Source organism: Erythrolamprus reginae, chromosome 1 (genome assembly GCF_031021105.1).
Source record: "Erythrolamprus reginae isolate rEryReg1 chromosome 1, rEryReg1.hap1, whole genome shotgun sequence".
In the NCBI taxonomy this organism is placed as follows: domain Eukaryota; kingdom Metazoa; phylum Chordata; class Lepidosauria; order Squamata; family Dipsadidae; genus Erythrolamprus; species Erythrolamprus reginae.
Window position 1 is genome coordinate 358,957,731 of NC_091950.1, and position 13,989 is coordinate 358,971,719.

A 13,989-nucleotide genomic window follows, 5' to 3' on the forward strand; every position below is an offset into this window, starting at 1 on the left:
CAGAATTGTTTGTATCTTTGGCATCAAAAAGAAAGGAATGCAAAAACAAAAACAATGCTAGTGAATGAACGGAAGCAATTAGAATTAAAGGCCAAAAATATTTAGAACAAAGTTTTTAAAATAAATGAGACCTAGAAAATGTTTTTGTTCAAAATATTATGGAAAAATCAAGAAGTTAGATAAATAACTAGCTTAAAGTGTAGCGAATCAAATAACTATTATTTTTATTTGGGATAGAACTGAGAATATCTTCGCAATGACGGATGTGGTGGATCAATTTTTTAACTATCACTCAATATTATATAGTAAACAGACACCTGATCCAAGAAAGACAGAAGAGTTTTTGAATACAATACATACAAAATTTATAGATCAGCAAAAGGAGGTTCTCCAAAAGCTCATAACAGAAGAGGAAACAAAAGCAATTAAATAACACTGAAGTTGAGCAAGGCTTCTGGAATTATATAATATACTAAAGATTTTTTCTGTGGAATTTAATTAAACTACTAATTTAGGCAATAAATAAGATTCAGCAACATAATGAACTTCCATCTTCATAAAAAGAATACCCATTCAGTTTTCTAACCATTGACATTTCACCAGCTTAATGCAGATATAAATGGAATATGTTTTCTAGAATGGAAAAATTCATAGTATACTGTACCTTGAGTTCTTTCAACACTGGAAATACTTCTGTCTCAAACAATAACAAGGAAATAATTTAGAACATCTTAAGTGCTAAGTGAGATATTTTCCCAGGCTGAAAATATAAAGAAAATATAAATAACTTTTCCTTCTCTCTATGATACTCTTCCTATTTCCCAGTGTCTTTTACTTATGACTGAGTGCCCAATGCAATGTAGTCTAAATATAGGTCAATATAGATCTGGTTGTAGATCTGTAGATGTCTGTAGCTGAAGGTGTAGTTGGTTGTAAATCAATGTAGATGTGGGTGCTCCATCACTTGAGGCTTTCAGAAAGAGACAGCCATTTGCTGAAATAATATAAGGTGACTAGAAGACCTTCAAGGCACCTTCCAACTCTAATATTCTATGTTCTATGATTGCTTCCAATCTTGTGACAAAGAGGTATATCATAACTGATGGAAAACCATATGATTATATGCATGAATTCTTCATTAATTGTGTCCAATTATCAATAGAAGATCCTTCCAACACAACACAAGCACCTGGCAGATCTGACCATAAGGTCAAAAGCTTTTTACATGCAAAGAAGTGCAGATTCAAAACAGCTTTCTCTCACTTCTATTTAAGCACAAAGATAGGAAGCAGAAGAGGTCTCAATGGGATCTACTTGGATGCCATACTTGGATCTCAGCTTTTTGTATCCATTCATCACTGTGTCTCTCCATTCTTTAAACAAGGCCAATATAAAAAATTAAAGGAAAACGTTTTTTAAATATGAATAACATATTACACTATTTGGGCACACAAATCCATTTAGGCTGAAGTTTGCACAACACAATACAGTAAGACACCTTTTAACTGAGTACTTTACTTTTAAACAAAACACAATGATTCCAATTGCATTTAGCAAAATTATTACAGATAGCTCAAACCTTACAAAAATTTCAAAGATTTATTTTAATAAATCATAGAATTATACAGATTTCAACTTTGAATTTCAGCAGTATTACTGGCAAGCGTTGACAATATAACAATACTGTCATTGTCATAGTCTGCTACAAATATTGACTGTTTTAATTTTTTTCTCAAACGCCGATTAACTTTATTTACCTCACTGATCATATGCACTGAAAACATGAAGTAATATTATCCAGTTCTAGAAAAAATAATTTCTAACATATTATATAAATATTCCAAATCCATAGTTGACTGGTACTTTTATAGCTTACAAGGAAGATAATACAAAATGATGTGCAAGCCATTCAGCCTCTAGAATCTTTCATCAGAAAAAAATGCAGGATACAGTGGCACCTCGACATATGAGTTTAATTCATTCCAGACCTGAGCTCGTAAGTCGATCAACTCGCATCTCAAACGAATGCCTTTAGACTTTGTTTTTCGTGCCGAGATAACTGGAAGCAAGGAGATTCTTGCGCCACCTAGTGGAAGCTCGGCTTGTATCCCGGATTTGAGCTCGGGTGTCGAACAGAAATTTCGCTCGCGTCGCAGCTCGTAACTTGGAATACTCGCATGTGGAGCAGCTCGTATCTAGAGGTACTACTGTATTCTGTTTCCTGGAAAATAAGACCTGTCCTGAAAATAATACCTAGCATGTTTTTGTGTGTGGGTCTAATATAAGCCCTACCCCCAAAATGAGCCCTACTTAAGAGCCTGCACAGCCACCTGCCCAACTATTCTCTCGGGTTGCTCTTGGTGCCATGACCACGAGGCGAGGTGGGGGGGTGGTGGAGCTGCCCCATGTGCCCCACATCGGCTTACCTCAGGGTCCTTGCAGCCAGGCAATCCATACCCTGGCACCTGCCTTGCAGTGGCAGCACCAGCAGATATGTGCAGCAGGAGCCCACAAGAGTGGGTTCCACTTACCTTCCCTACTGGTTCACATGACAGAATTCACATTGTGCATAACACCCAGAAGTGACCCTCCGGGCATGATTCTTTTGCAAGCCAAGGACCAGTTTGGGAGCATGAACTGCAGGTCATTCTGCTGGTTTGGCGAGTGGTGGTAAATTTCCACCACCAATTCTAAAGAACCGGTCCGAACCGGCAACAACCCACCCCTGGCCAGGCCACTTCTTCTGCTTATTCGCAGCTGCAATTGAGTCGGAGGCCAAATTGTGTGCTGGTGCCTTGGCCACAGTGTGAGGCAGGTGTCAGGGTATGGATAGCCCAGTTGTGGGGCCTTGAGATAAGCCGGTGTGGGGTGAATGGGGCAGCTCCATCCCCCCATCCTACAGCAGTGGCACTAGCATACCGTGTAGTCTCCAGGCCTGCCCCGAGCAAACAGAAAAAGTGGTCAGGGCAGGAGACTACATGGTATGCAAGTGAGGGGGGGAACAACCCCCCCCCCAAGCCCATATGCTTATTTTGGGCCCCAAAAGAAAATAAGACCCAGTCTTATTTTCAGATAAGCTGGTATAAACAATGAAGTCCAAAGATTTGGCCAAAAATGCAGTAGATAGATTAAGTTTGTAGGCTGAATGTAGAATGACCATTGGGTGGTATTGTCAGAAAGTCTGTTTACAAAATGACCCCATTTCTAATAGGTAATGAGACTAATACTCCTGCTGAAGTCAATGATATTTGTTCTCAAGTTAATGTACAAAGGGTTATCATTTTAGGCAAAAATCCTATAATATATGTGGGAATATTAACCAATGAATATAACAGAGCTAATTTCTGAGTTAGCATGCTTTATGCCTTTTCACAGGTGACTGAGAACATAAAACATAAACGCTTGCTAAGAATTTAGAATTTGTTGTTTTATCAAGATCTGTTAGGCTTAGGTATAGTAAACAACTTAAAATACAGAGTTAGATAGACAATGCAAGCCCAGCTGATTAAGATGATTAAATGTGTTCACTTACCATCCTTAATCTGGTCCTTTCAAGACATAAACAAAGGATTATTCATATGACTGTGCAGTAAAGATTCAGTTTGTTCAAACTGAGCTGCTTTTTAATGGTATTGTGTTTTATACACACAATATAAGTGTAATATGTTATCTTATATTTCTTTTCGTAATTTCTTTCTAGATTTGTTTGTACTTTAGCAAAACTGTATTTTAATTTTTGTTTTTTATTGTAGTTACTATTGTTTGTGAGCTGCTTGTGGTAATGTAGCATATAATTGGCAGGTACATAGATATTTAAATAAATAAAAAATAAATAAATAAATAAATATTTTTTCAAAATCATACATGATGCACTACCAGTTTCTCTTTCTTTCCAGGAAGTCGTTTGTACTCTATGTTTTCAGTTTGCAGTTGGCACATTGAGGGGGAAAACGAGGGGCTGAAGGAATAAGCTGCTCAACATAAAATATCAATTAATGCAAATGTGCCATACCTGCTGAGATGTTAGGCTACTTTTCTCTCTTCTCTCTTCAAAACTCATAAACTATGACAATTCCTTGTATAGGGAACACTTTTAGTTCTATGAATTCAGAAGAAAAGAATCACTGGTTTTAACTTTAACCAATATGTTTGGGAATGTAGCATTCCATAAAGTTTTAAAGACCCATCTCTGCTGGCAGGCTTGAGGCCATTGCAATTTTAATACCTTGTCCTATCCAATGAATGAATGTTTGATGCATGATGTTTGAATCTGTTGTTTGGTTTTTAACTATGGGGATTTTTAATGGTAATTTTATATAGATTTCTACCATGTTATATTACCTTGTTGTAAACTGCCCTGAGTCTCAGGAGAAGGGCGACATAGAAATCAAATAAAATCAAATAATAAACAAATAAACAAACAAACACCTATACAAATAAACAAACAAATAAAATTAAATATGCACAGAAAAGGAAAAACAATCAGATCTACCACGTTGTAGTTCTACTAGATACATAGGAAGGGAGGGAGGCTGTTGATTTTAATTCAACTGAAACAATTACTTTGATATGACAGAGTTTCAGACAAAAGTAAATTGGACCTACTAGAGGGTGTAGAACATTGTTGAGGCTTTCATCACATTACTAAGATATTTTCCTCCAGTAAGAGGAATGCAATATTATAGAATGCTAGACATAAATGTATTATTATATATAACATAATATTATTTGCCGCACTACCTACCCTAATTCAGCATAGTTGGAACATTAGCATCAACCATGAAGAATAACTGAGTGCAATTTGAATGTATTTTGGCCCTGTGTTCTCCCGAGATATGTTTTCTTCAGTCACTGAAATCGCAAAAAGCCAAATGTTTCCCAACTCTTCTCCAGCGTAGGATTGAATGTAGACTGTTGCACACATCTATTATCTGCACCTCCTTTGCCACAGGTCCAGAAGGTAGTTGCCTTGCTTTCAAGTTCCTTTGGGGGGGAAAAAGGGCTACAGAAACAATCTTATTTGTGGCAGAAGCTGCACTCTGAAGACAAATTAATATAATAAATGTCATACTCCATCACATGCAGATGAAACTGTCTACTTCACATATTATAAGTATCTGTTTCATTCAGGGATATAAAAAATTGCAAGTTTTGAAACAAAGGGAAAAAAAGAAGAAGATGAGCTCGCTCAGCCATCCATCACTTGATTTTCTTTCCCACTTGTGCTGTCACCTGTGATTCTTATAGGGCTTTATCTCTTGCTTTTTTATATTCTGTACGGTTCCTGGATTTAAAGATTCCATTTCTTTGCTGTATTTTAGTATTAGGCATCATTATAGGTTGGGATCTTTATACGGTCATCTTTGTTTTCAGTCTTTTACAAAATCTTTGCATTAGGAAGTAACTAAACCGTAGATCATGCTGAATGAACATAAACAGAAAAAAAAGAAGAATATGAAAAGATTCATTGAAACATGCATATCCCTTATATTTTTTATAAATTATTTTATATTTATACTATGAAGTTCTTTACTTGAGAAGTATGCTACCATTGTATCTCTACAGGCTGTATTTAAATTGCGCTGGACTGAACACTGCTAACAAGAAAATATGCAATACATTTTATTCACAAATCTGACACTAGGATTGCATTCCTTATGCAATAGCTCTGAAACATTTTCTCTGGAATTTTTGTCAGCTCTGGAACTCTTATCTTACTGTATATTTAAATATTGCTTCTTTATTTGATTCTTTCTTTTTTCCTCTGGGAAGAAGCAGGGGTGGGATCTTCCCGGTTTGGATCTGTTTGCCAGAACCAGTAGTGACCTGCTGGTGACATCATGATGGCATCACCAAACCAGAACAGAATTTGCACCGCAAATTTTTTTGAATTTCTTTTTAATTTTTAAAAATATTTTTTTCCTTTTTAACATATGCAGAAGCTGAGTTCTGGCACTGTGCATGCAGAGTGGTTTTTGGATTTTTCATTATTGCACATGTAAGGCGCATACACGCCGCTCAGGAGGGAGTGAACCAGCAGTGAGGTAAGTTAGAACCAACCCCTGGACAGAAGGAACATTAATTAGTGAGAATTTTTAAAGAGCTGCAATGTAATTTTTTGAAATATTGTTACACCGTTGAGTCCATTAAAAATGTCCTTAATGGCCTTAACACTGCTTTGCAGAACAATTGCAAATGAAATTCACTCAATGTTACAGCAATAGTTAAATGAGATAGGATTATTTCTACATATGGTGATTTGTTGTTATATTGTAGATGGCATCTACCATATTTTTCAGAATATAAGACACACTGGAATATGACACACCTTAGTTTGGGGGGAGGAAAATAAGGGGGGGGAATTCTGCCTCTGCTTCCCAGCAATTTGTCTCCCAGCAAGCAGCACATGATATATTTCTATGCATGTGTATCTGACCCATAGAAATAAGCAAAGAATGGGAGAAATGTACATTATGGCAGCATATTAATGCCAAAAAGCTTTCTTAAATGTAGTCACACTAACTCTTCCCAACTATTTAAGTAGATCTACTCCAAACATGACTAAGTCAGGGTTTAACGCAGCTGCCTTATTTTAATACTATAACATGGCATTGTTATGTTTCAGAGTATATTTGTATAGATGCTGTTAAAATTGATTTGGATTTCTGAAAGTATAATTTTCTACTTAAAAGAAGTTACAATAGCATTAGGCCTCTTCAGATCAAACATTTATTTTTAAATTTTGTTTAGAACAATAATAAAGGAGTCTTTAAAAAATAAGTCTAATAATTTGAACATTCTATAAACATTTATAGTTATTTACTTACCTCCTTGCATCCAGTTTCACGTGTTCATAAAACATGTGTCTTATACTCTGAAAAACTGTAATAGTGCATTTACTTCTTCCATACAGCTCAGGGCTGCATGCATAAATTCATAAGATCATATCCCATTGTGAAATTATCCATATTCACTTAATTTCAGCAACATTTTTGTATATATAATAAAATCCAATAAAAATCCAATAAATAAATATACACTTATATAGAACATGAGAGATAAGTGATCTAGAAAAGAATAAGCAAAAACTGTTTCTGACTGTAACACGTAGGTTTTTTTAATTGCCTTTATTGAATTATGTACAGTATAAATGTGGTTTAAATAAGGAAATAAATCCTCCCCACCAATCAATATCCAGATAAACAGCGATTAATACCAGACAAATAATCAAGACAAGAACAATGCCCTAATTAAGGAACTAAAAAGAAGAAAGCCAACACTACTAGGGCAAGCTATATAAAGACAGAGCAAACCTCAAACTCACTAGCAAGGATGATGTTACCTAGTCAGGTAATAAAACATCTAACAAGCAAACAGCTCAGAGAATATCAAGCACTTCACAGTTTAACCCTGAGCTGCATTTGTTCTCTTTTATTGTTCATAAGATATGAGAAATAGTTGGAGGAAATTTTTGTGAATAGTGACCCCTGATTTGGTTGGTATGGTTGCCTGTGATCAGATCCAACAATAAGAAACTATGACTGAGTGAGTGGTTCTAATTTATAGTTTATGCCAAATGCCCAGACAGTAATATAATTTATTTTGTTCTTTCTCCATTTGCATAGCTAAATTACTGATGGCCAATTTCTTAATGTATACAAAGTAATGTATTTATTGTATGATTCTCATAAGTTATGTTGTTCAATCTGGAATCATGCTCTCAAAAAAAAAGCCCAAATATAAAACATTATATAATTAATATTGGCGTATATACCAAATAATGCTATTACAATGAGATTGCACATCACTTAAATAGAGCAGCAATAATGGATAGTCTTAGTAGTAAAAGTGCCTTCTTTGAAATACAATGCTAATTTTTTCCAGTGCATTTTACAGAATCTGTTTTATAGGCTGAGGAGATAATAAATGTGCTCCATTTGGAGCAACCTGCTGCTTTACGTAGAGGCATTCACTAAATGGTTTGTGAATGAGAATTGATGCCTGGTGCTAGGCAGTTCTCATATCTGTAACTAGAAAAATAAAACTATCACTCTGATGTACAACATTATAAAGTTATTATAAAAACAGCATTCCCAAATCCTGCTGTTAAAAAGTCATCCATAAAACTAGTAGTTTTTTTCTCCCAAGTCCCATATTTGTAAATTAATAATTACTTTTATTTATGGCAAAAAGACCTAAATATATGATAAAAATTATGATATTTTGAGTTAGATCCAGTTAGATCCAGTTTTTTTTAATGAAATTTGGCAGGTAGGATCACATTATAGTGACTGGTGATGGGGGAAAAAGAAAAGGGAGAGGGAATTTATGCTGGGGAATATTAAAAAACAGATGTAATCATTGACTCTGATTGTTAGCAACCTAATAGTTAACCTTTGGGTAATGTTGTTAACAACCTGATGGCTCTTGAGCTAGTAGAAGCTGTTCTCCCTAGGAACCTTCAAGAGATAGGAAGGCAATGCAGCATGTAGAGAGGAAAGAAAGATTTCTAAATGTTGGCAATTGCCTTTTAGAAGAAATGAGGCCATGCTTACCAGTACAAATAGTAGAAGAAAGAGAGGAGATAGAAAGCTAATTTACACCAGGCTTCCCGTTGACAATAACGCAAGGTGTCTGCATTCATAACTGCAGGTGGATCATAGGCTAGCTCTGTGCTGTCTGCTGGACAATGGAAATACCTGAAAGAGAACACAAGAAAATCTTCAAGATTCTCACTAAAACAAGGTCTTTAATCGTGTGTTCTGTTCCCAAAGTGCTTCAAAGTGCTATTTCATTCTTGTCACAACATCATAGACCTCTGTGCAATTAGGCTAAAGTACAAGCAAGGATCTTTTCTATTTGTGCAGAGCTCTTTACAAAGTTGAGAAAACACTCTTCTCACAAGTTCCTAAGTCCAAAGAAGAGTCTACACCACAAGAGCAGGCACTATGTTATGGAAAATTAACTCCTTATGGGAAAGGCTGTGAGGCACAATGTGGGATAAGAATAAGGTCTCTTGCATGTTACAGCAAGTGTCGCTTTTTCTTTCACTTCATACATGGATGAAGGAGCACTAGAGTAGAATTATGAAGTTGCCATAATTATTTTACTTGTGTCTCGGTTTTGATTCCTCACAAAGATATAAATACGTCCATGCAGTTTTATTGGAAACAAGCAGTTTGCCATTGCATCATTCCTACAGCTGAGAAAGCTTACCTTAAAGTCACCTAGCTAGCTTCCGTGTCTAAGGCAAGAGTAGAACCAATATTTTCCAATTTTGTTTTATGATATGTTAAACAAATTATCTTTCTGGTCCGTTATGCCAGTGTTTCCCAACCTTGGCCACTTGAAGGTATCTGGACTTCAACTCCCAGAATTCCCCAGCCAGCATTCGCTGGCTGTGGAATTCTGGGAGTTGAAGTCCAAATATCTTCAAGTGGCCAAGGTTGGGAAAAACTGTGTTATGCTGTTGAAAAGCCAGACAGTATCATTTAGCCACTCCTGGTATCTTTAACATATAAGTATAGTATAGACCAGTGTTTCCCAACCTTGGCAACTTGAAGATATTTGGACTTCAACTCCCAGAATTCCCCAGCCAGCGAATGCTGGCTGGGGAATTCTAGGAGTTGAAGTCCAGATATCTTCAAGTTGCCAATGTTGGGAAACACTGGTATAGACTTTATCACCAAGTCATGAGACCTTGCCCTATTCTATGCATCATTCACTACATCAAAAGACAATGCTGGATATCCCCATGCCCTTGATATCCCCATGTCAGGTGGAAAAATTAACACATACTTTCTTACACTTTTCTCTTCACAGCATCATCTCCATGTAAGGAAGGATGTTTATTTATTACATGTCTGCCTGTCTGGCAGCTACTCATAACATAAGAACCTCTGCCAGCGAGCTAGAGGTGACAAAATTTTGAACACAAAGGAATCAAAATAGATTTACCTCCAAAAATGATAGAAAAGCAGGGGGATATTCAAGCCCAGGGTTAACCATTCTTGAGCACAGAGAAACATTATGCAGAAAAGGCTATGGATGGAATATTCTGGCAACACTAACTAAAGAGAAAGGAAACAAAGACAGGATTATAAGGTTAAAGATAAATTACATAAATAATTCACTTTGCCAGAAGATCAGTCATAATTGCAAATCTTTTAGTCTATTACCAACAGTTTGCCTCTATAATTGAGGGGTCATTGTATAATATTGTGATTCTGAGCAACATAAATCCTGAATGCAAGCCAGGATGTGTTCTGTCGGGCTCTCTGGTAGAATCCTCCCAAAAATTCACAGGTACAAATTTCAGACACACACACGTTTGAAAATTCAAAACAATGTTCTTTATAATGACAATTCACTTAAACCAAGCCCTCTTTTGGTATAGCAAAGAGCACTCGTCTCCAAACAAACTGGTAATTTGTACAAGTCCCTTATCAATTCTGTGATACTTATCTTCCTTGGAGCCAGGGAGGGTAAAAACACCCTCTCCCCTCCACCCAGAGGCTCTCTGGAGGCCAAAATTGCCCTCACAAAGCCTCTGCTGAGAGCCAAAAACCAGCTGGCCGGTGCACATATGCAGGTTGGAGCTGAGCTAGGGCAACGGCTCGCATGCCAGCAGATATGGCTCCGTGTGCCATCTGTGGCACCCGTGCCATAGGTTTGTCATCACTGTGCTAGGCACTGCCAATAGGTCCAGCCTGATCCCATATCTTATTCATTTGAAATATGCTTCTATACTTTGCTATATCTGCAGCATTTTTTTAATGTTTGGGACATAAGTGTTTACTGTGAAGAAAATCAGGTCATCTGGTATACACAACCCAGTAGTAATGCCTGCATAAACAGTGTGTGACTTCACTTGGCCCACCTGGTAGCACAGCATGTAGCAAGCTTTGTGATCTCTCAACAGGTGGCCTGCCAGCAGTATGCTCTACAAATTAGACACAAATGATTTTTTTTTTTAAATCCTAAAATTTGAACCCCTTTAATTCCAGGGGACCTACTAAAATCTGAGTCTCAGCTCTGGCTTTAATGTAATATTTTATGACAAATCTATATATTAAATTGATTCTTGTAAACAAATAGCAAGTAAGAAAAATATATGTGCACTATGCGGACACATGACCTATGATAGTAAAAATATTTTTGGCTTTAAGTCAAGCAGATTTCCATACCAAGCTTAAGCAGTCTGCTGAAAAATTTATGAAAAGTTCCTGATGCTCTTTCTTTTATCTGGTTAATTTCATTTATCAGATGTCTAATATTTTCTACAAGTCATACATAAATGACAAAGAGGGGGAGGTGATATGGCGTTAATATAAAAGCAAGCAAAGCCAAGCACTAATTGTTATAAAGGCATACAAAGGCTTGAAAAAAGCTACTGAAGTCCACTTGGGGAAACCAGAAAGCAGGTGATCTTGGTTGCATCTGCTGGCATGAGAATGATTTGTCAGTCTCATTTTTCTTCCATCAAGAGTCAGTCTTCAGAGCTGATTCAAGAGATCTTCAGTTCAGTCTGGGTGATTTTTAGATATATTGGATTATTTCACCTATTACATTTATATTTTACTTTTCACCCACACTTCTCAACACTTGAGTACTTCCTGCCTCCTGAACAATTTCTAATCCTGAACATTTCTTGCATCCTGAACATTTTCTAATTTTATCCTTTCAAAAATCAGGGAGAGATGATGGCTGTGAACACACATTATGCAAAGCCAAAAATATACACAACTGAAAAGCCACAAACTAGGCCCTCTTTGGTTAGAGTCATCTCATTCAGTACAATTCCCATAGTTCCAGAGATGCTCCATCTTAGATTGCAATTTGTTGCAAAACTCTACCAGCTTCATTTTTATTTCTTGCCTTTTCTTTCTGATATTTTTAACCACAATGAAAACTTCCTGAAAATTCCAAAGTTTGCCATGTCCCTTATAAATCTTTGGTAAACCTAGTGAAAGCATTACTGATTCAGTCTGTAAACCTGAAGACAAAATTTATAAACTATGGATTGTATAATTCCAGGACTGTTCTCCAAAAATTTCTGTCCAGCATTAATCTTGTCCTGTACTTTGTAACTGGCTTGTATGAAATGCTACACTTTGTAGTCCTAAGGTTTCCATATGTGGGCTGCAAAAACCAAGCATCAACTGGAATCTTTCTGACTCTTTGTTGTCATCATATAATTCTTTGGTTTTTTACAATATATAGTTACAAATATTCAATCTACAATTTCCTTTTAAACCAATACAAATGGTAGTCCTTAAGATATAGTTTTTAAAATTGTCTCTGGGGTTTTTGGTTTAGTTTTTAATTTCTTTTCATACCTAATTATATAATTTACCTAGCAAGCCCTTAAAATGGGCCTAATTTTTCAAATTTTGTTTTCTACTTTTGCAACTCAATATGTTGGAATTAATGGTTGAAAGGAGATAGGGAAATCCTTCAAAAGACCAATTGCTGATTCATGTAATAATCATATCAGGTATTTAGTACTGAAATGTTTTTTTATTACAGTTCCAGTCTGCCATTTTCTGAAAGCCTTCTATGAACCTCATTTTAAATACAGTGGTACCTCAAGATACGAACCCCTCATCTTACGAACAACCTGAGATACGAACCCGGGGTTCAGAAAATTTTTGCCTCTTCTTACGAACTTTTTTCGTCTTACGAACACCAAACCCGAACTTCCGGGTTCGGCATTCCGGAGGCTGCTGGGAAGCCCCGCAGCCCGGCTGTCACCTTTTAAAACACCCGGGGGGCTTCCCAGCAGCCTCCCGAAGCCAAACCCGAAAGTTCGGGTTTGGCATTTGGCTTCGGGAGGCTGCTGGGAAGCCACCCGGCTGTTTTAAAAGGTGACAGCCAGGCGGCGGGGCTTCTCAGCGGCGGCGGCAGGTTCGTAAGACGGAAAATGTTCGGGAGGCCGCTTTGGGTTTTTGGCTGGGAGGGAGGGCAGGAGGTCCGGCGCTGGGGGAGGGAGTCAGGAAGGTCCTCCTGCTCCCCCCCTCAGCGAAAAACACAAAGACGGTCTGCTGCCGCATGACAGGCAGGGCGGAGCAGCGTGGAGCAAAGGGAGTCTGAAACCGCCAGCGGCTTCAGCTTCCCATTGCTCCACGGGCGGCGGCAGACCGCCTTTGTATTTTTGGCTGGGGGGGGAAGCAGGAGGCGCAGGATCGGGCCGGCGGCGGGCGCGGGGAGAGGCAGCAGGTCTGCATCCTGGGCGGGCGGGTGGGCAGCGGGCGAGGAGGCGCGACTGAGCGGGCCCGGCTCAGGCTAGGACGGGGGGGCAGCGGCTGAGCGCAGCGGCGAGGGTGCGTTCGACTCGGGGCTGGCGGCGCCCGACGCAGTGGGGAACATCAGCGTGGGAGGCAGGAGAGGACCAGGTAACCGGAGCAGCGTCGCCGCCGCTCCCGACTTGGCTTCCTTGGCCGCCGCAGGCAACGTGCACTGCGATCTTCTGGGCCGGCCAGGCTCAGTGACGGAAGGCGGTGCCTGGCCTGGGAGGCTCGGCCGAAAGGGGCCGGGGCTGGATCCGCTGAGCCTGGCCGGCCCGGAAGATCGCAGCGCGCGTTGCCTGCGGCGGCCAGGGAAGCCAAGCCGGGAGCGGCGGCGACGCTGCTCCGGTTGCCTGGTCCTCTCCTGCCTCCCACGCTGATGTTCCCCACTGCATCGGGTGCCGCCAGCCCCGAGTCGGACGCACCCTCGCCGCCGCGCCCAGCCGCTGCCCACCCCGTCCTAGTCGGAGCCTGAGCCGGGCCCGCTCGGTCACACCTCCTCGCCCGCCGCCTGCCCGCCCGCCCAGGATGCAGACCTGAAAAACGTGGAGGCTGGTGAACAAAGGCCAGAACTTTCGGCTTCTGGGTGGATGGGAGGAGCTAAGCGGCCGGAGGAATCAATGCCGCTGGGCTGGCAACATCTCCCCAATGTAAAAAGCCGCTGGGCTGGCTTAGCTCCTCCTGTCCAGCCTGAAGCCGAAAG

At 39.2% G+C, this 13,989-nt stretch overlaps 1 protein-coding gene across 2 annotated transcripts in view; it reads right to left on the reverse strand.

The window, feature by feature from the left end:
• Positions 1–5,393: 5,393 nt before the first annotated feature.
• Positions 5,394–13,989, reverse strand: part of CNIH3 (cornichon family AMPA receptor auxiliary protein 3) — a 72,787-nt gene continuing 64,191 nt past the window's right edge. For both annotated transcript variants that reach the window (XM_070741050.1, XM_070741039.1), the window contains 3 exons: positions 9,958–10,070; positions 8,556–8,699; positions 5,394–5,421 (listed from right to left, as the gene is read on the reverse strand). In XM_070741050.1, the coding sequence (XP_070597151.1) occupies positions 5,394–5,421; positions 8,556–8,699; positions 9,958–10,070 (285 nt within the window). The remainder of the gene's footprint in view (positions 5,422–8,555; positions 8,700–9,957; positions 10,071–13,989) is intronic.